Here is a 24,360-nt window from a genome sequence, read left to right as displayed (position 1 = left end):
AAAACAGTTTCGCCTCTAAATTGCTAGCAAAAAAAGTATCGCCCTGTTTGTTTGCATGGAGCGTGGAGAGCGAAACTTTAAAGAAACAAATAAAATACAGTTTCGCCTGTTGTATTTTTTGCTGTAGTTTAAGAAAGCAATATCGTAGAATCCAAATTTTTAGGTTAGTTTGTTGCGTTTCAAAGCCCTCATTCGCATGTATGAAAAAAGCCTTATGTTTACATTTGTAAGTATCGTCCTTTTCACAAAAAAGCGTTGAAATGAAATCGCAGCTCCTGATATCACGCTATCTCTGAAGTGCATGCGTGCATAGTTCCAAATTTTACTTCGACATCGACTTTTTCTAAAGGTGACTTCCCAGTAGTATCCTTGAATTAAATTATTATCGAACCGTTTGAGAAAATTATCATCATTAATGGAATTTTCATTTTCACGAAACTTTTCGATAACCTTCCGTCACTTGCGTTAATGCACTGGGTGCACAGTGCTCTGAAAATCTAGCAAAATCGCTTCAGGGCACCAGCGGGTCTAATTCAGAGCTATCTGCGCGGCGAGTTAAATCTGTAAAGGATACTAAAAATTAATTTCTATTCCATAATTTTCAGTTCAGCAATTCGAGAGATCGTGCTCACCGCAAGCCATGAAAAATAGACTACGTTGTGAAGCTATGGTCACTATTTATTAAAAAATCACAGTTAAATAAAACATAAAACTATTAAAAAAATTCAAATAGTTTATAATTTTATTTTATTTTATTTATTTCCTTATCTTCGGTATACACCGTACAGACGCATTTTAAAAACTATATATTTCTTATCATTATCTTATATCTATGCTTGGAAACGTTAAAATCATACACTGAAGAGGCTTCGTTAAATCTGCGGCAACATCTTTCCAGTGGATTATTTAGTCCATATGAAGTACTGTGTCTAGGGATCCACAACAGAGTGGGGTTACGGAGAACACGAGGAGGCGCATACAAATTAACGCCCGAGAGAAGATCGGGACTGTCGATATTACCTGACAGCAAGTCGAAAACAAAAACTCTTTGCAGGAAGATACGGCGAGTCGCCAGAGTCTGCAGACCGAGTAGCATACATCTATCGGCATAAGGAGGCAACACAACTGGATCATTCCATGGAAGTTTCCTGAGGGCGAATCGCACAAAACATCTTTGTATACGATCTAGTCGGTCAATTTGAACGGCATGGTATGGTGCTTTTAGTGCGTAGAAATCATCGAACTCCGCCGTGTTCCGCTTTAAGAAGCCCAGCATTCCGAAAGCCTTAGCAGTTGTCGCGGTGATATGGTCGGAAAAGCTCAACTTCCTATCGAAGAGCACTCCCAAGTAACGGATCGAATCGACGCTTTCAATTGTTCTTCCTTTTAGGCTGTATTCATAACGTCCTGGAGTAAGCAAGCGTCCGAAACTGATTACTTTGCATTTATTAACGTTGACTTCCATTTCGTTAAGCGTGCACCATTCTTGAATAATACAGATATCTTCTTGAAGCACTACGGCGTCAAGTGCAGAAGCGATAGTTCGGAAGATTTTGAGATCGTCCGCGTACAGCAATTTCCCAGACTTGATCCGACTACAGATATCGTTAATAAACCGAATAAAAATAAGCGGGCCCAGATGGCTGCCTTGCGGGAAACCTGTGGGTGTTCTGAATGTGCTTGAACGCGTGTTTTTTATACTCACGAATGCCGAGCGATCGGAAAGATACGACTGCAACCAGTTAGTCAGCCAGGTGGGAAATCCCAAACGCTTTAATTTCTAGATTGCGATGTTGTGCGGTACTTTGTCGAAAGCTTTTGAGAAATCGACGTAAATTGCGTCCACCTGATGACGCTTCTCAACGGCGGGAAACAACTTAGAAGTGTAGGCTATCAGGTTAGAAGTTGTTGATCGTTTTGTGACAAATCCGTGTTGATACTCCGAGATAATGTGGGATGCAGCTGCATACGTGACGTTGTAGACCAGCTTTTCGAGAACTTTTAAGAGACAGTTTAATAATGAGATACCTCTGTAATTTTCGACGTTGTGAATATTTCCATCCTTGTGAATGGGAACGATAGCAGCTTCTTTCCAGGCGATAGGAAAAATGCCTTCAGCGAGAGAGCGATTGAAAATGATACACACCGGAAGAGACAGCACGTGGGCGCAGCTTTTTATAAATTGGGGCGAGAGATGATCGGGGCCAGGCCTTTTCGACGAATCAACAGCAGTCAGAGCCTTCAAGACGTCAGCTCGGCTTACAGTGGGACGGGGGAGATTTATGTAGTACGATGGTAATGTTTCCAAATACTCTTCCGAAGGGACGGTACAGTCGCTTCTAAACACTCCGTGAAAGAAATCAGCAAACAAATTTACGGTATCAGCTGGAGATTGCGCGCTTGCGTTTCCAAGGAAAACGTCAGTGGGAGTACTACCAGATCGTTTTCTGCTGCTAACGAATTTCCAAAATGTTACGGGGTTATCGCAAAGGCTATTTTGCACATGATTCAAATACTCACGAAAAGCGGAATTCCGGGCCGTTTCGTATTGCAGCGCTATCCGTCGAAGAGTAACTTTGTTTTCGTCTGACTTATGGCGGAAATAACGCTTGCGCAGTGCATTACGCAAACGGCGAATCTCAGCGTTCCACCATGGAAATTTGAAATCCACCCTCCTGTTGACTCGTTTCAGTGGAACCTTTAGGCGGAGTATGTCATATACTTTGCCATAATACAGCGCGACTGCTTCGTCAAGCTCATTACAACACATTAAGTCGGTCCAGTCGACAGTGGCAATCAGTGCGGAGATTTCGTCAAAGTTGCAACGGTTAAAGTCAAAATCAAGCTCGCCAATCGAATGAAATGAATCATCTCCAGTGTTGGTACGTACATCTAGCAGCAGGACAAACGGTTTGTGGTGAGGATCGACTTTGAGAATAGCAGTCGGAGGTTCAAGCAGCTCTACGATATCCGTGTTGTTTACGAGTGCAAGATCGAGGATCCTCCCGTTCACATTCGTCAATGAGCAGATCTGGTACAGACCGCCTGCAACCATAGACTCCGTTACAGCTATTTCTTGTTCCGAAGAGGCATTAATAGGTAGGTAACATTTTAGATCATTATCGAGCGACCACTGAAGGCGTGGAAGATTGTAGTCTCCAAAGACGAGAACAGTGTCGGTGCTGCCAGCATTGTCTAGAATTGTTTGAACGTTTCACAAACTTATTAGGAAAAATTGTTTAATAAGCTTTTGTAATATTGTGTAAGAAAAAGGCTGAAAATTTCAGTATTTTCTCTATCTGAAACATATAAACCCTTAAGTATTCCAATTAATTGACATTGATCACTTTTGGAAGTAATCATTAGATATTTTTCGACACAGCACATTTCTTTCAAGTTTAACATTTTTAAACCATGTACTGATGTATAGTGAAGAAGATTGGATGATTTTACCTGAAATAGTTCGCTTATAACTATTTGTCCAAAAATGATTTCAATTGTAATTCGCTTTCGTATTCCGGGGTAACTTTGATAACCTACATTAAATTCTTGATGTCAATATTTTTCATTCAAATGTTTGTTTAGACTAGTTCTGAAAAGATATTTAATTGTTAAATATTAAAAATAGATGTTAATTGGTATTGTAAAAAGTATTGCAATTTACTGTAAAATTCGAGTGACCACAATTCGTATAATTCAAACCTAACTAAAATAAAAGAATCTGAAAGCATTTTTAACTGCTACACTTGTTTTATTACAGTAGTTTATCAATGTACAAAGAGTTTTATTCACTTTAACGCTTTGGACTATTGAATGTAAAAAATATTGCGAATTTTAGCTGGAAATAATCTGAAATTATTGCCAACTAGTTTTACAGAAAATTGTTTTTAAAATAAGCGAACCATTTAAAATTAATTTAGCGCACCTCACCCTAAAGAAAAATTAAAACTCACTTACAATTTATTACTCTAGTAAAAATCTAAGATTTATTTGTTTTATAAAAAATAGACACTATACGAAGCTTCGTAAAATAAGGTAAAGTAAAATTTCGGTTTTTTGTGGTTTTTTTGCCAAAAAAAACCGAACAATATACTCAAAAAATATAACAAATCAGGATTTTATAAGTTATAGAGCAAAACTCATTTCAAATTTTATGGATTCGGTGGACTATTCGGACCAAATAAGCAATCTACGAAAAAAGTTTGGAGTGATCAAAGTCACCCCGATGATCAAAGTCACCCCGGTTTACGGTACTTATTAATGTGAAACAAAGTGAATAATACATACAATAAAGACCCATTTTTATCATTCTCATGGTTTATTTTAGGCTGACAAAATTGGGACACTGACTAAATCAGGCATTTTTTTATAATAAACTGAAGCTGTTAAAATATTCTTCCCGTCCCTTGATGTAGTCTGATAACTATTTCTGATTTTGATGAACTTTTTTATTTTTGCATATTTCCATCTTCATGAAAAGGAAAACATGCTCAAGAAAGGATTTACTCGAATTCAGTCTTGTTCGTCTGCTAGAGCCCATCAAACATATGTTCACATTTGGCTGATAAAATCGGGGTTTCAATGTATGATAATAGATATTCAGCATTCGAAGAAGTTTCTTGTGAACGAATGTAGAACGACTTTGTTTCTACTTACTTGAAGTCAGCGGCGTAGCAAGAAATTCGGATTGGTGGGGTTTGGTGAAAATCGATCTTACTGTCCAAACGGCATAATTCCGAAACCGTAACTTTGAAGTTTTAAAATTATGCAGAATTAATTTTTCAGAAAATAGCAACAGAGTTCGTGTCTTTAGCGAATTTGTTGAGACTTTATTGTAGTCATGAATATTAACCTGAGAAAATTTACCATAAATACTTCTTGGACGATATACCGTCAAAATAATTTTATCAAATGATCGAAGATACTAAACCTCCGAAACTGGCGGTTTCAAAATGATGCTATCTTGACCTTAAATTACTGTTTTTGAACATTTGACCTATACAAATAATTGGTCATACAACAAAAATCAAATGCTCATCAAAATCGATCAGGAACTGCTAGAGTTGAATGGAAATCGTCATTTTTCATAAATTTCTCTCTGCGTTCGGAAAGTGTTATCCTCGTTATTAATCATATTACGTTTTCGTCTCGACTCGACGCATTCCCAAAATAAAAACCTGTTTTAATCCACCTAGTGGTGCAATTGCGCTTTTCTCATTTGTCCAGACTACGATTCTATGGCTGGTTATGTTCAATACAATTGTGGAAATGAATATTATATGTTCAGTACGATTTGCACATACATACAATGGATCGACAGCCACGAGCTTGAGATACTATGTGATACTGAAACATCGCTTGAAACCAGCGGCGGATCATGGAGAAAGATCCGGGAGGTCCGGGTCCTGCCGAAAATTTTCAACTTGTTAAGAAAATTTTTAACTAGTTTTAATTTTAAAGTAGCAACCCCTCACTGCATACTCCCTCCGGGCCGGTATGATTGACGATTTGTAGAGTGATTGCATAACCTTTCTATATGAGAAAGGCAAAAATGTACCAAAGTCCAAAAAAATCAATTTTCATGCATTTTAAAATCATTTGGCATCAAAAATACAAATTTGATTTCGAAAATTTTTCATTTCAGTTTTTAATGGGAATGTGCCGTGTAATTGCACTCTTCAACTCGTAACTCCGAAACCGGAAGTCCAATCAATAAAAAATTCAATAGCAGCCGATGGGAAGGTTGTCCCTTTCATTTGAGACTAACTTTGTGCAAATCGGTCCAGCCATCTTTGAGAAACAGAGCTCACATTTTTGTCCACATACACACATACACACACATACATACACACAGACATTTTCCGCCAATCGATGAACTGAGTCGATTCGCATATGACACTCGGCCCTCCGGGTCGGGATTAGATTGACGAATTTTTGAGTGAATGAGAAAGGCAAAAACATTTTTAGCAAATGTTGAAAGTTATGCATTTTTTGGTGAGCAGTTCTATACTTCATAGACATTAAATCAATTTTAACTTTGCTTCCTATTATATAAAGACCCTTATTACAGTACATCTCTACAAAAGCGAGTTCAATTTGAAAAGAAATCTGAGGATTATGATTGATTACAGAACTCTGGAATTTTCTATTGGAATGTTTTCAGGCAGCAATTTGATATTGATGCTATTAGACAACCGTGAAATCAAGACCAATAGATCAGTTACATATCAGGACCCCATTCCGATAATTTATCAAAAGTCCTCATGATGTTTACAACAACAGGTTATCAATGTACGGATCAGATAATTGTTATTGTAATATTGAATTAAATCAGTAAGCATCAATAAATTTTCAACTTCAATCCAATTTTTTTTGTGTGATGGAGGGGGGAGGGGAGTTGTATGGTGTTAAATCCCAAAACCTTCTCTTGGCTACGCCGTTGCTTGGAGTTATTTATTTCGCTTTTCATTTTCCGATATGTTTCAGATCGATCCGATGGTTATAAGTTAGAAAAATTGCAGTCAGAAGGTTCGCACAAATGAACATTTTTGTACTGATAAGTTATCAAGTTCCTTCCAGACAACTTGGAAGTGTTCGGTGATTATTTCTAGCGGTTGCAGATAGAAAAATGAAACACAAAATTCGTTTTATCGAAATAATGTTTGGCTTATTTCAATGGATTGTTACTATATTGAACAATAAATAGGCGACAAAGAGTAATCCACAAACAACAAGCCATAACTTTAAAAGTATTCAAAACAGATATTTGAAGTCTTCAGTAAAGTTATTCGCAAAAGTAGGAGCTACAAATGTACTGAAGGCATCATTTCGATATAATCACTTCCAAGAATATTTGTGAAAATATCTCACTCATAGGGGGATTAATCAGCAAAAGCACAATACCAAAATAAAAGGCATATTGCCTCCAATGAATTCTCCGAAGATACTATTGACCTAAAATAAGCCGTTTTGGCGTTAATAATAGATTACATGTTTTTGGTCGTATTTTGTAATGGGAAACGATAAAAATCTCTCGTCCGCATTTAATGTTAAATATCTCTTTTGATAATCTATAGCTTGTTCGAAAGGTATTCGTATAAGCTGCCTAAATATATATAAAGTGTTAATCAATGTTGTCAATTTCGGCAGATAATTTAAAAAAATGCAAAGAACGCCATTTTTATACATTCAAACATTCATATCTTGGAAACTAAACATCAGAATCAAAAAAAATAATAGCTCTCTTACTGTTTGATAGGTTTTTTATTTAAAATTGGTTTGGATAAGATCGGTTCAGCCATTGCTGAGAAACACGAATGAGAGTTTGTCCGTTACATACACACACACAGACATTGTCCCAAATCGTCGAGCTGAGTCAATTGGTATATAAGACTCGGCCCTCCGATCCTCGGAAAAAATCTTGAAAGTTTGGGCGAATTCTATACATTTCTTTTATAAGAAATGTAAAAACTTAAGAAAAATTTGGATTCGGGTCGCAAATCCTATTTCGAAACATTGTTTGGCCGGTGCTTAGATGTTCGACAGCCAAAGTGATGTTGGATAGATATTACGATTTTATTTGTCATTTTTAGCGCGCTGGTAGCATCAGAAAACAAAATAAAATAAACCCACTCGCATTTCCTACTGTTTGGTAGGGGCATATAATAGAGAGAAATCAGGGCTCTCTATGCAAAAGTGCACCGTTAAAAAACAAAGCAGCCAACGATGGGATAAGCATTCACACGAAAACCCCTGTTCCGGAACAAGCAAGAGCGTAACCGGAGAAAAGTATCGTTGTTCGTAGGAAGTAGTTCTATGTTGATTTCGCTGCTGGGACTTTTTTGAAGAAATTCAATCCTTCTCAGCTCATAATGGAAATTCGATTCCCAACACTGATCGGGGAGCTCAACCCGAGACAAAATTCGCCAAAACACAAACAGATGAATCGAGTTAAATACTTAACCTAAAATATTCGACAAAAGAGTGGGCGTGGTACGATACTGCAGTTACTTGATGACTGTGGATAATTATTATTTCAAAATCTGACCTAACCGGAAATCAACACTGGTTTCAATTAAGCGCTAGAAAGTCTCCCTGATTACCTGCCAATCTTCTCACACTAATTTACAACATCGTTTCACATTCTCCCTTTCGAAGGCCTGCCCGTTGGATGGGCCTATCAGTACTGGTCCCGGCTCTGATCACCTTATCCACAGTCCCCGTCAGCCGTTTCTGTAGTTGTTCAAATAGATGAAATTAACTTTTCCTGAGTGCCTAGACGACCGAAACCGAGTTCCATTCGAATAGCACATTTCGAACGGAAGTTCCTCTCGATGGCTCTGAGGTTAGCTAATAGAGGAAAACCATCAGGTATTGGACTAGAGCTGCAATCATTACTATGTGATTTTCATTGCCATCAGCCTTTCGGTTCCAGTTGATCGGATTCGGGAAAATTTGAAGCAAAATTGGATGACATACATACACATACACTGACTGACTGTCGTTGCCGGCACCACGGAAGGCAAGCGAGTCAGACCTAGACAACCTGCGCCAGACATCGACACCACTCCTAGTACTGGTCTTCGATGGGATGCGATGGTTGGTAATGCGAATATCCTGTTTTAATATCCTTCGTTTTCGGTCTTTCCGGTTAGCCCGATGCCATTTGGGACTTGGCAAATGAATATTTTCCCAGTGCTGTGGTAGTTGAACTGATCTACAAAAAGGGGTTCCGGATTTTCAGATAGAGATGATGAGTTTAGAAAATGTCGCACTCGGGAAGCTTTAATCCTTAGCAGTGGTAGAACGTTTCTGATGGAAATCTCTGTGTTATCTCGTTATTCTCCCTGTTCATGAATAAATTTTAACTTTAATAGTAATAGCTTGTTGTTTAGACGATATATTAATTGGAAGAGTGACTCCATCGATCAGGCTTTTTTGTGCTGACAAAGCATGTATGATTTTTTAATAATAATTGAAGTCTATTTGAACGACAAATTGAAATTTTTAGCAAAATATCAATATTTTTTTACTTACAAATAAACTATGAATATGCAAACAAGACCACGACTTTACGTTTGACTTCTAGAAATTTAAAAAGTAATTACATTCAACTTTGTTGCCTGTCGTATCGCGGCGCGCCTGTTCTCCTTTCAATTGCAAAATCTCAACACGCTGCAATGAGTGGTCGGCGTCGATTGTGGGTAGATGAAAACTTTTCGCTCGGCTGCTCCGCGGAACCAGCAAGTCGCAATTTGTCGTCGAATGAATTAGTTTCAGTCTTCTGCGGGAAGAAGGAATTGTTTTCCCCGTTCCACTTAGCAGCTTTTGTTGAGAGGTATTTACTTGCATTGTTTATATTGAAACTGTCAGTTTTGTAACTTCTTGAAATAATGGTTTAACTATTTTTTGCTCTGACTTGTCTTACCGCAGCTCCAATGAAATATTTGTAAAACTGTGAATAGCGTCACCAAGCGTCAGCCTGTTTACAAGTAGAAACTCACCAGCAATGCTACAGTGTACTTTTTTCAACGCTACATAGCGGCGAAAGTTTTAATTGGATCGAAAAAAACTAGTTCACTCAGGAAACGGAATTAAATTAATTATAAACGATTATTTCTTATTTGTAATGTTTTTGCTGAAATCTATGCTTGTGAATTTTTGAAGTCGAAGGATTACAAATTAGAATACACATCTGTTCCATGGATATCGTAGAGTTGCAAATTTAGAAAGGTGTTAGGTCTAGAATTCGGTCCAAGCAAGCGATACGACCTGTGCAGTTCATTATGCCATAATTTGAAGTGAAATTGAATTAGGTTCAAAACCCAACTGCTATAAAGGTATGGGTTGCAACCTGATTCAGCTTCGGAGTCTAACATAAACGGCATTAGCCTTCAAGTATAGTTTAGTTTCGGGCGTTTTATACGGGATAGTATATTTTCTAAACAATGCCAATTTGAACGCCGAACAATAGGCCTTGGAATTATTACTTCGCTTCTTTCAACAACATAATGAGATATTACACGCTGCTACAAAAATCAAAGATTGAACGAACTTTTTCAGTAATCTTGTATAGTTTGTAGGTCTACTCGAATGCAACATAAAACCACGTCTGGCAAGTTTAATGTACCCCCAAAATCTTGATTTATAACAAAATCCATTTTTGGGACTTTCGGCACTAAAAATTAGCTACACTGGCTTTTTCCAGCCGAATTCCGATTTTTAACATCTCAGGAAAGAAGAATAGGCTTTTTCAACGGTTTGTTGTTTTGTGAGAAATAATGTGCGATTTATAGACAACAATATAAAAATCGTCATTGTTTTGAGGCCGTTTCATGAAAAACACTTGAATGGTTTAACATTTTTTCAAAGGCACGCTCTAGTCTAATGATATTTCGAAATTTAGTACGGCTTTCAACGACATTTGATCAACAAAATCGGCCGACAAATAGCGGAGTTATTCGATTTTGCAAAAATTTGGGATTAGATGCATCTTTCTGCTCTGACGGTATTACGCATGAGTTGGCAAACTGGCTCGAACCGTCGTTATTTGACCATACGTAAATTATCATTGACCATTTGAATGTCTCGATAGATATCGTTACATATCGTAAACCCAAATCTACGAAGAGGGCTTGGCGACTAGGTTTCATGGATATCTTCCGACGATTGAATCTCCAAGTGATTTGGATGAGGTAGTGGATAAAACAAACTCACTCATAATAGCAGTATAGCAAGAGGCTTCTCCGCTTCGAGTTATGTGTGCTTCTATAGAAACACCTTGGTGGAAAACCGAAGTTTTGCGACTCAAAAAGGTATGCAGAAGAGCTTGGAATCGCAGACGCAGGGACGGGTCTGAGACATTTAAGTTGGCTTGTAAAGCATACAGAACTGTCCTACAATCCTCTGCGCGAAGTGGTTGGAAAAGACTCTGCACAAATGTTAGTCCTCGTGGTAAAGAGGGACATGTCTGTCTTTGCCGTGAGACATGTTGGTAGACTTGAGTGGTTCGTAGTAACACTACCTAAGCTGAGCTCCTGGTAGCAGAAGACAAATGATTAATCCACAAGATTTTAAACCTGCTTGTAATGACCCTGCCACTTCTAGTTTTCCGATCTGAATATTTTACATTCTTGCTCTCACTTGAGTACTTTTGCTCTAAAATTTTCATAACTTTCCCTAATTAGTAATCTCTAGCTAATTGAATATCGTTGAAAGTAAATTAGTAATTTTAATAAGTTACTTTCGAAATTGAAAGACTTTCACGTCAATTCAATTAGAACTGCTAATGGTGAACACTCATCTGACTAAGATGCACTACTCAACTGTCTTTTTAACGCACACTTTCCAGCCTGTTCGAACCACCACTGACGACTACTCCTGATTTCTTTTCTGGTAGTTCTGATTTTTGGGAATTTGCTCGTACAATTGTGACAACCGAACCAATCAAATGGCCGATTGAAAGTTGTGTTCCTAATAAGTAATCAGCAAAAAATGGCATGATTCCAATTCTACTTCAAAGATGATATGAACACTTGAGGAATGTTTTTAAAAAATCACTTGCTTTGTAGTTTGTAACAGGATACATTCCATTAGCGTTGCGCCAAATAACAGTAAAATTCATTCGCAAAGGAGGCCGCGTCACTTATGAGGAGGCAAAGAGGTTTTGAGCAATCATCTGACCTCATTCCTCCTCAAATCAGTAGAACGTTTAGTCGACTACTAGCTTGAACTTGATACAAGCAATGCTTAGCAACCGACATCTTTGCTCATATTTTAAACAAGTAGAGATAAGAAAACTGAGTTTCTGCGGATGTCCTCAAGTTGGTATGCTGTCACCACTTCTACACTCAAAAAAATGTAAACGTTATGCCTATTGATTTTACACATAGATTTTTGCAATTAGCTGAAGCATATAGACACAATTTGCCGGCATATACACCTAATGTGTGTATTTTACAAGAAATATTAATCTTACATTCACATTCTTCTTCAGATAGATTTTAAATGGTTTGAAGCAAATAGAATTAACGTTTGGATTTTTTCAGTTTAGGGAACCTTGTCGCCGATGGTTTGTTGAGAACACTTAATGAGCTTGTGTTTCCGACATATGATTTCGCCGATGATTATCATATAATGACCACCGATATTTATATTAACACAATTTTTGATTTCATGCAACAAGTCTTACGTGCTGTTGAGCAATGGTATCTTCATGTTGGACTATTATTTGATCCAAATAAAACATAAATTGTGCTTTTCACGCAAAGAAGAGTTGAATCGAAGTAGGCTTTGAGCAAAGTTGGACGCAAATTCCTAATGTGTCACGTTTTTTCACCGATTGAAAAATAGCTCTTGGTACTGTGAAGCTTTCTTGTTCGAGTGTGCAGTGAAAATCAATTAGTTTAGTGAAAACTTCAACATCGGTATTCGTTTGTTACTGATTTTCAGGTCAGGGTCCTCACCGATGCCTTCTTCGTCAACTACATCTCAAGTTTTTCAATGCTGTGTTAACCCAGCCAAGCGGAATGCTCGGAGAAAGTAGTCTGTCGGTGGTGCCATCACCCAAATAAATTTGGTGAGATCAATCCGATATAGAATAATTTTCATTATCCTTTTTGTTGAATATATAAAATCACGCCGACCCCACATCCCATTTTCCTTCTCTACTAACAAAATCTAACATCCGTAATACCTATGGAGATTGCGTGGGTTCCCCGTATCTTCTTTAGTAGGTATTCAACTAACATTCTCTTTTCTTTAACGATCGAAAGAACATGCCAGGTGAGCTAAACCGTCGTATAAAAAGATTTAACTGTATCAGCCACCCATTATGAGTGCTAAACTATGCTATAAGTACTAATTATGCTTTTTACGCAAACTTTTTCACCCGGAGCTCGTTCGTTGGAGTTCTTTGACTCTAAAATTATTGTCGCGCATCAAGTTAAGTACGTTTGGGTGATTCTTGACACAAAACTTACACAGCGCACGTCGATTACGAATCACGTCGAATAAAAAGAGCTTGCAAGGTTGCATTACATTACACTACATTACATTACATTACATTACATTATATTACATTACATTACATTACATTACATTACATTACATTACATTACATTACATTACATTACATTACATTACATTACATTACATTACATTACATTACATTACATTACATTACATTACATTACATTACATTACATTACATTACATTACATTACATTACATTACATTACATTACATTACATTACATTACATTACATTACATTACATTACATTACATTACATTACATTACATTACATTACATTACATTACATTACATTACATTACATTACATTACATTACATTACATTACATTACATTACATTACATTACATTACATTACATTACATTACATTACATTACATTACATTACATTACATTACATTACATTACATTACATTACATTACATTACATTACATTACATTACATTACATTACATTACATTACATTACATTACATTACATTACATTACATTACATTACATTACATTACATTACATTACATTACATTACATTACATTACATTACATTACATTACATTACATTACATTACATTACATTACATTACATTACATTACATTACATTACATTACATTACATTACATTACATTACATTACATTACATTACATTACATTACATTACATTACATTACATTACATTACATTACATTACATTACATTACATTACATTACATTACATTACATTACATTACATTACACTACACTACACTACAATACATTTGACATTGCAGTTGGTTGATCAAAAACCTCACTCTTGTCTTTGCGAAGAAGAGAATGCGGAATCGTGACAAACAGTGACAAACGAGAGAGTAGTCAAACCCATGAAAATGTAAATGTGAATGATCTTTTACAAAAACTTTTACTTTCAAATCCAAAACAGGTTCTATCATACTCCGTGGTGGATTGTACATGCTAATTCGCCGAAAGAATATCTTGATGAATACTATTTTTTATAATCATAAAGTGATTTCTTACTGATTTATCCATGGGGTGCGCGACGGTTGGCATAAATCTGTTAGGCATAAGTACATTAGGCATACATAAGTTAGGCATAAGTATATTAGGCATAATGAACGCTAGACGTAATGGACGATTGGCATAATATACGTTAGGTATAATGGACGGTTGGCATAATGTACGTATAATGGACGATAGGCATGATCCATAAAAAAAAAAAATTTAAAAGCAATCGCAAGGCTTTCGTTATTATAGCGATTTTATTCCTACGCTTGTTTTTCGGGTTAGAAAAAAATGCCATGTGAGATATTTATCACTTGCAAGTGTAAAGTTTTTTTTTCTATTTTTTCCGTGAACAAAATGAAGAAAGTATCTCTTCATTTAAGTGAACAGTGACGCATCCGGTGTACGTACACAGACGTTTGAACAAGAGATTGCACGTCGTTCGCTTGGGTTCGATGTTTGAGGCGAACTTGTACATCGAGACCAAGCATGTTTGAGGTTGAACGCGTGCGCGAATTTTGTACACAGGTACAAACTTATATTCATGGGAAGTCTGATACTAAGAATCATGAACCAGTTCACGAGTAGATTTTATTTATTTTTTAGTAAACAATTTCACGAGTACGAATGGTCATTCGCTAACAATTATGAATCAGTTTACGTATACATGAACAATATTTTCCGATTTTGTGAACTATTTCATGAGCGCGAATTTTCAGTCATGACTAGTATTCGAGGAAGTATGAACCAGCTCACGAATAATGAAAAGTATTTCACGATTTAATTAACTATTTCACGAGCACGGATATTGAATCGTGACTAATATATTAAGTATGATGAACTAGTTCGCGATGATTGCAGGGATTTATGAATAATATTCCAAGTTTCGTGATGTTTTGATCTTATGAACTCATTCATAAGCGCGAAAACCATATTATCTTTAAGATGTAAGAAATCATGAATCAGTTCACGTCGTATAGTCGGATTCTGAATAATGTACCTGAATTTACGAATAAAATTACGAGCCAACCTTTGGTTTTATGAATAATGTCCATAAAGTTGTGAACTAGCTCACGTACAGAAAACCGATTTGGTAATGATATGATGAGAAATAGTGACTGAAGTTCATAACACAAAAACAAATATCTCCACTAATAAAAGAGTTATACGGTCGTACTGGAGAGAAAATTAACATGATTTTAAAACACAAGATTTTTGTTCATGGTCCTGTTGGCGTAAAGTAAAAACGTGATTGTTCCAGAATTCAATAAAAGATATTGTGATCATTTTCATGTACTCATTTGATAAAGTTTAGTGTATTTTCGCAGAGTGCCGAAAATACATTACAGAATATTGTTCCTTTAAATAGTTCTCGAAAGATATTGCGAATCGGCTACACTTTAATAATCCACTGTCATGTCACTCCGAGTGAAACATCCAATAGTAACCTAAAAATAACATATAACGATAAAGCGAAGATAAATTACGAATAGCATCATAAAACTGTTTATACCATGAACATTGTCGGGTTAGAGAAATTTCTATAGAAAAATCTAACCCTATGTGCGGGGTTGGGAATTGAACCCAGGTGAGCTCCGTACAAGGCAATCGATTAACAAACTACGCTATCTCCACCCCAATATAACATAAACTAATCATGTCCAATGACAACCACAGTTACCCATCCAAGCATGTATATTTTTGGTGTGAACTAGCTTTTAGTAAACACAAATAATTTTATGAATACGATGTTTATTATTTGTGATTTCAGGAACTTGGTCACGAAATTATAAATTTTTCATGAATTCATCAATTGATTTTCTTTCCCGTGTAAGCTTTATCCCGTAAATCAACATTTTAGTGTTACTCAAATCTATCTATCTATCTATCTATCTATCTATCTATCTATCTATCTATCTATCTATCTATCTATCTATCTATATATATAAAAGTCAATGTTTGTATGTATATGATTTATGGACTCCCAAACGGCTTAACCGATCGCCGTCAAAATTTATACGTAGTAGGCATTTGTTATGGAGCGTGTTTGTGTGCTATTGGTTGGGGAGTTTCTGCCCGACAGATGGCGCTTCGGAACAAATTGTGTTTTCCTCCTATTTTGTTGAAAGTTGCAGCAACGCGCGATGGGTATCAGCTAGTTATTTATACAACAGAACGCATAGAATCGCCAAACCAGGTATGCGAGTGCACGGGCCAACATTGCTATTTTAATTTTCTTTTGAATTGGTGGGAATGATAACAGAGAAAGCTATTGATCGATTGGGACAAATCAAGGTTTGTTCTCTTTATAAAAAAAAATCCCTTCCACAAGAACATAAAATCGTTGTCAAAAATTCGCGATTGCCCACAGTTTTATGACATTTTTATATCAGTTTTGTAGCGTATAGGATGTATGTTCGATTGCCATTGAGGTGAATAAGAAAATGGAAGTGGAGCGGGTATAGCGTAGCTGGTAAATCGATTACTTTGTACGCAGCCCACCCAAATTCGATTCCTAACCCAGCACGCATATATTTTTTCTAACCTGAAAAAGTGGCAAGGTTTTAACCTATGATTTAAACCTCTGTAATTAAAAAACAAATCTGAATCGCTCACTAATGTTCGAAAAAACATCGATCGCATTACATCACGGAATAAAAGAACTGAGAATAACTTGGCTTGCTTGGACAACAGTGTTGCCAAAAAGTTGAAAGATTCTTAAAATTGTTATTACTGAAAATGTTATGCGTGCAATTTAATGAGTTATAATGAACAGGATGGATAGGAAGCTAAACGATCATCGACACTAATCAGATAAATGTCGTATTGGTTGCTTCCTACCACACATAATATAAAAATATGTGACAAATAGGGGAAAGTGTAATATCTATATGGATAATCAAAGTTCTTTTCACGGACTATCGCAAAACAACCATTCACGAATTAAACACACCATAAATAATAAAAAAAATTAGAATAATTTACTTATTAGGCATGAGAACAAAATATTGGCCACAACTTCTACAAAACAAAATATAATGCACCATAAACGCATTGGAGATTTTATTTCACGTTACACAGCGAGAGACAGCAGTATTGGTCTATATCTAATAGAAATGGAGAAAAAAGACTCTGTCCTGGGTTGCTCTATATTTTATTCCCAGGACGAATAGTTTTCTTGGCAACACTAGATTCCACGAAACTTACACCTACAAAGTCGAAAAAAGCTTACATTTGAAATGAATAGTCTAATATGGATTTTTTGTATTTTACAGGTAACTAACTAAATTGGCAAAAAACAACTTTCATCCGATCAACTAGAGTGAATGCGTTACGGTATGTGCTAATTGAATCACTGTCAAATTCACCAGACATTTCGTAAAAACTTTCTCCCTAGTAAAACCAATCGAATTTGTTCCAACTTGAAAAAAATTCTTGTGCGAGAGTTCAGCATTAAAATTGCATACATGATTTGTCTGTCATGATAAATTTATACGTCTACGCTAAAGCATGCTTGCATATAACTTCATTTTATATATGCACTAAGAAATTCATGTCACTTTCTCGTTCTAATATGACTGGCTAGATGAAGTGTGTAAAGCGAAGGGATTTATCGCAGACATTCAAGGCTGAAGGCGGATTGGAATATTCATCCATTTGCTGTGTGGTTGCGAGAAAACGGAAGTATATTGATTGTGGGGTAATGCTGCAGCACCCAACGAATATTCCGAGAATTTTCAATTGCATCAAGTAAGTAGGGAAATTCCTTTATTTGCTCCTCGAAAGTTGTGCAACAAAATTGAGCTATGGGACTGCGAATGAAGCGTAAAAGTGGTAAGAAGGCCAACCTTTTGCTGATGCAGTTTTCAGCCCTGGAGGGCCTTCAGTCTGGCAATGACGGCGTCGAGGAAGGCCGGATTATAGTCGGGATCTTTTGGAGGATTGGCTTTGATGACTTCCAGGCCCTTAATGACGTGATCCGGCACCGGGGGCTCCACGGGAAGATGAGCTCCCTGTGGCTGGAATCCTCCCTGGTCAGCCGCATAAGTCAGCTGGATTTTCTCTCCCTCTGGGGCGGTGTAGGAAAACTCTCCCGTGGCGCTTGCTCCATCAGGACTGCTTTCGGATGCTTTGATCCCGTTGCTCGTCTCGTAGATGAAGCTGTAAGATCCATCCGGGTTCAACTGCTGGTCCTGGTTGATTATGGTGGCGGTACTTTCTGGCCCGCCGCTCGAAGTGATTCCATTTATTCGTGGGGGCGGCGCAGATAGAGCGAATGAAACCATCATCAGACATAGTCCCTGTTTGAGGATTGAGTTTTAAAGTTCCTAATTGAACGATAGGAAATTTACTTACCAATCGCTTATGCATGATTTGCCAATAATTTTGAAACTCAAACGTAAGTTTTTCAATCTGCTTCACCTCGAGTTCTGCTAGAGAACATCATCTTCTCTATAGTTTATATATAAAATCCAACTTCAAAACCTAGCAAGATTTGAACTTTAGGCAACTATCCCATACATACGCTGGTATTCGTCAAACACGCGATTTGCACTGCAGTGATGTGATTGTATATGTAGGCATTTAATCCACCACCCCCGACAACGCAACTATTTGTACCACCTACCAGCTTGTAGTATATGCTACTGATAACCCTATACTGAGCCCTAGACATTAGATTTTTTTTGGATACTGGATACAATGGTTATAATATTCATTCCGTTTCCTAAAGTTTGAATTGAGTATAAAAGTTCCACGGAATTTTCATAAACTCTGCTATTTTTAAGAATCAAAAAAACGCTAGGTTTGAATGACGACCAATTCCTATTTGAAAACACATTGGCAATCCGTCCAACGGTAAAACAAGAAGACCCAAATCATCATCACATTGACTGACCACGTACCATCTGCACAGCTACCGAAACTACATTCAGGCACCTACGATTTATGCACTAAAATCGGTTGGCCAATTGCGTGATTCTTGCAGCCACTGACAGTTCGCCGGCCAGTTGACCTATGATGACATCGCGACCGGAACGCGTTCCACAGCTTCATAACGCATTTTTGCATTCCGACTGCGACTGTCGGTGTCGACTCTTTGGGATGATGTTAATTGACGATGAAACAAGTTTTTTCTTATGTGTTATTGAGAATCAAACAAGATTTTCGTGCGAAGTTCATCGAACTGGTCACATGTTAACATCTCATCTTTGAATTTTATAGGTTTTTATTGGCCGTAATGCTTTGACGATGACATCTGTTTATTAACGTTCAAAGAGGATTTCTTCGATTGTCGGCTATTTTTACGAGTGCATTTGATAGATCGGTCCCTTCGGGCTGTTAACTATTGAAGGCCATGAATGAGTTATTTATCGATTATGGTATTTCGAGAAATGGTATTGAAAAGATTAGACATATCAAGATATTTAGTGATAAATATGGCATATTCCAAGAAGCGGGCATAGCGTAGTTGATAGATCGATTACCTTATATGCAGCTGACGTCTGTTTGATTCCCACATCCGTACAAAGGTCTAGAGAATACATTGTACAGAAATAAGGATGGATAGTGTATCGGCATCAATTTCGACCTTTTTTCGGGACACTGCTAATTCCAATTATGCTTGGCAATTTATTTTATTATTCGAATAGTTTTGTTGAAGTACAAATCAAAAAAATATTAAAAGTTACGAGAAATTCAATACATTCTGTATTTAAAATTCTTGAACGATTATTTCAAAAATTTCAAAAATACTGGAAGAACTGATCAGACCAAGATTTATTATGATGTATCCTACAGCAATCCAACATTCTAATTCTAAGATCAAAACTTAGGCATTAGGATATCAGAAATCCGAGGATTGGTAGTACAGTTTAGACCCGATTTTATCAGCCCCTGATTTGATTTTGTCTAGACCCGATTTTCTCAAGTTTTGACCCGATTTTGTCAGCCTCATATGAATATTGATAGTTGGTAGTTTGATGGGCTCTAGAAGACAAACCAAGTTGAATTCGAGTAAATCCTTTCTTGAGCATATTTTTCTTATCTCAGAGATCCGAAATATGCAAAAAAAACTTTTTTTAATTTTTTTTAAATTTTGCACTGTCAGACCCTCATTAAGGAAATTTAAACTAAATAATCGGAAAGGGTTATGACGCTATATCTAGAGACTAAAAAAATATTTTAAGAGCTTTGGTTTCTTTAAAGGAAAGAAAAATATATGTCCCGATTTTGTCAATGTTCCCGTTTTATCAGCCTAAGATTCACCAAGGAGCTGATAAAAACTGGTATTCACTGTATTAACACTCGAACTACCAAGGGGGTCCAAGAAAAGAGAGAACGCTTACTTTGGTCTATCATATCTGAGCTATTTTTCAGCCGATTTCAAATCTTTCTTCAACCTCACAAAGGAATATCTTTTCTAAAATTTCCGAACGCATAATATTGAAAAACGAAGTTGTATATTTGGGATTGTTATTTTTGGGATATTATCAGATTTTTTACTCACAGAAACGTGACAATATTAACTGGATCATGAAAGTGTGAAGTTCTACTAATTTTCTTCTATCTACTGCTCGTACCTATGACTGTTCGTTAGCACATGGACACATCTTAGTATATTTAATTAAATAGTACACAAGCAAAATAATTCCATGAATAACATTTCCGATTTTGTGAAATAGTTCACGTGAAAATTTCAAAACATTGTGCATGAAAGTGAAAATGAGTAGGGATATCTTCTAAAATCACAAGCACGCAAAATAGATCGTGAATAAGAAACTGTAAAACAAGACCCGGTTCATGAATTCACGAATAATAGTTTACAACTATTTCACGAGCAGGAATGCTGAGTCATGACTAATATACTACGAACCAGTTAACGAATTCCGATTTCATGAATAACATTTTATGATCTTGTGAACTATTTCACGAACACGGATGGTTAGTCATGACTAGTATACTTGGAGTAATGAACCAATTCACTAATCCATGAATAATATATTATAATATTGAGATCTATTTCACGAGCACGAATATTTAGTCGCGAATAATATGCTAGGAACAGTGATGCAAATTTTCGACAGGTTTGTTTGAACTTGAAGAAGGAACGAATTTTAAAATCATACCCTACTATGTTCAAACTGGAGTTGTTAGCTGCATCATTCATTTAAACAGTCCAGCCGCTCAATAATATTAAATTTTGTTTGCCTTGTGAATATCATTTCTCTACTGACTAGGTTTTTCAAGCAAAACTACCCTGAGCATACTTCTCGCGGCTCATGTGTGCATGAAAATGCTAAACATGTCAACATTTCGTCACTGTTGTGCTATCTTGTGACAAGCGCCATTTAGCACTTTTCGAGCAAAACATTTTTTTTAAGTTTGAGATTGAATATCTCATAAAATTTAGAAGCTTTTCGGAGAAGGCAATCGATGCTTCTATGTTTTCTGTAGTAATCTTTCGATTTATGCGAAGATCGATTGACTATATTGACAGTTTTTGCTTAAAATTGCACATATTATTTCATATAAAAAACTACAAGGGGCAGTCCTATGGGGTTGCACGAACTGTAGACGTAGGACTAGACTACTTTATGTAAATTTTTTGTTTTCTTAGTACATTTAGAGTAATAATGATTCAAATATATTTCTTACGAATAGTTTAAGCACAACCAATCAACATCGAATGTTACATATTGAACCAAACCTCCTTGGTTATCAAATTATTTCATTTGTAGTAGGCTATCGAATCCAATTAAACTTATTTGAGAAGATCTGAATAAAGAAGACAGAAAACTGTAAAAACTTTTCGATTGTGTGTGGTAAAAAACACGGACCCGTGAAAAAATCCAATTTTAGACAATACATTTCATGTATAGATCAAGCTTTCTAATTTTATTTTGCCATCATTTTAACATTCCTAAAGTACGCATACAAATGTAGCGAATGCAGTGGTCTTCATCATATATCTGTGCTTTCCATCGATCCGCGTAAATTTGTTGCTAACAAAGTTTTTGTCTTTACGCAAAGAATGCACAGATTGCTATCGCATGACGCATGCATACGTTAACAAACAGGGATGCCACATTGAAATCGGTGTTTCGGTCAAAAATATCATTTTACCATCTGTGATAACTGAAACAGGAAAAAAAAATCTATGATAAATTTTCGAAAAATCTGTGAAAAATCACAATATTTCCAAAAATCTATCAAATTTTCATCAAGATGTCAAAAATCTACCATCTGTAAAAAAGAATCAGTGATCAAAAATTGTGAAAAAATCTCTGACATTACAGAAAAATCTGTGAATATAGTAATCCTGCCAACAAATTAGATATACCTACATTCGCCTCAAACATTGAACCCAAGCGAACAAAGCAAAATGAGTCAGCGCCGATGATGATGGGTAGAGCGAAAGAGACAACTAGTACCACGACACTATGTTAACCGTGCAAATGGAGCTCGAATGTACAAGCGATTTTGTATAGGAATAACTGTGTTCGAGATTCTACATAAAAGTGTGCTGGAAACGAGCACAACATAAAAGAAAGCATAGCACTGGATAGCACACCTCCACAAGCAGTGTGACGCGCCAGGTACACAAATCTGTCGTACCGAGCTTGGGAAGCGCTATCTTCTGTGTGTAAATGCGCGATATTTTGACAAGGTTGTACATTATTAAAATTTTTAATGTCTTTGTGTTTATCTATTGGAATCTACTCTTAGAAGTATTTCGTTGCGATTTGTGCAAAAAATTTGAAAATTTATCGTGAGATGGCTGAATTATATGCGTTTAAAAATGGACCACTTTTCGTTACATACCATTTTTGTAGAATTTGCAAGGTGCACCGACACCCCTATATCGAAAACAAAGACGTAGTCCTACGTCAAAACAATCATAAATCATTCATAAAATTATACGTTTTAAATCACTATGCTCAATATTTTATTTTTCCATGCGGTAGCAGGTAGGTAGGTTACAAATTACAAAATGAAGATAGTGGAACACAACAATTTTCCTCCCTTATATAAATAAAAGTTGGTTCCAATAACAATTACAAGACATATTTATTTTTGGCAGGCGACTAGACGAAAAAAATATTCTTCTTGCGTAATCCATCTTTGCATTTCGGCATTTTTTCCAAAACTAGTAGAAATCTCAAAAGAAAATTTGTTCAACAATCTGGAAAGCACTAGCCAACCATATTCGGAAAAAAAACTATTGTAGGAATAGTTTTGCTCAAAAGAGAAGAACCTAGCTATTTATTATGGTTGATCTACATAGGAATTACGTATGTCATCTGGGATGGATGGCCTACCTCACACTCATACACATCTTTTGTAGCATGGAAAGTTTACGAGCAAATCTTTCGATAATAGTTTTCACTCATGAGACATTCCTTCATGTCGTTAATGTATAGGATAAACAAAGTGGTCCTAGTACGCGACCCTGTGGTACATCAAGGTTATTTCGACTTCCAATGATGTAGCGCAGTTGTACCTTGTAACTTGCGTACGTCTTTCTAAGTAACTGCGAAACCACTCAAGAGCATTTCCACTTACACCATATTTCTCCAAAAGACGGATAAATTTACGGCGATCAATCGTTTTAAGTCAACAAAAACTGCCAAGACAACCTTCTATTCTCAATAGCCTGCTTCCATTTCAACAATAGATTAAGCGCTGTTTCACACGAATGATTTTTCCGGAACCCTGATTGTTCACACAACAGTATACAAGCACTATCTATATAACCCATCAATTGTTCTTTAATAACCGGTTCCAAAACATTCTTATAAATCGGTAGCATATTTATCAATCTGTGTTCGTGATGCAGTTGGAACTTTTGCAACTGGAATTACGACCGCCTTCTTCCACGCTTCACCTTGCCGGAGCGACGCACTATCTGTTTGGGATTTTATCGATGTCAAACGAGGTCCAAAATCAGAGAAATTATTTCTACGAACTTCGGTTAATTGAGCTACTGCACCTGTCAAAACGGAACTAATAACTTGGATTTTGCCTTCAACTGATGCTATATCAGTCAAAAGCAGTCCTAAGAATGATTTGTAGCTTTTGTCTAGAGTACATTTTCCATTATACATGTATGTTATTACGTTCTGGCAAGTACAACTTCTGGGAACCAATAAAGCCTACTCCGATTGTCTCTTGGTTAGTGGTTTTCCAATCCTCTAAAATTTTAGCTTCGCACTCCTCAATGTTGGAGAAAACCAAACCATTCAAACAAGCACGGGTACGTTCCGAAACGTTTTGCTTCATTCCTACGGCATCTACTATTGTTTTCAATTTTCAAGAATAACCACGTTCATCCC

General features: G+C 36.4%; 1 protein-coding gene across 1 annotated transcript; it reads right to left on the bottom strand.

Annotated features, from left to right (window-relative positions):
- Positions 1-17,892: 17,892 nt before the first annotated feature.
- LOC131692102 (endocuticle structural glycoprotein ABD-4-like) lies at positions 17,893-18,451 on the bottom strand. The gene is made up of 2 exons (XM_058978969.1): positions 18,383-18,451; positions 17,893-18,327 (listed from the first exon to the last, which is right to left on the bottom strand). The coding sequence occupies exons 1-2, from the start codon at positions 18,395-18,397 to the stop codon at positions 17,893-17,895; spliced, it is 450 nt and encodes a 149-aa protein (XP_058834952.1). The 5' UTR covers positions 18,398-18,451.
- Between the last annotated feature and the right edge of the window lie 5,909 nt (positions 18,452-24,360).

Source organism: Topomyia yanbarensis, chromosome 3 (assembly GCF_030247195.1).
Source record: "Topomyia yanbarensis strain Yona2022 chromosome 3, ASM3024719v1, whole genome shotgun sequence".
NCBI lineage: Eukaryota > Metazoa > Arthropoda > Insecta > Diptera > Culicidae > Topomyia > Topomyia yanbarensis.
Note: the sequence above shows the minus strand (reverse complement) of the source record. Positions and strands in the feature narration are given on the sequence as shown.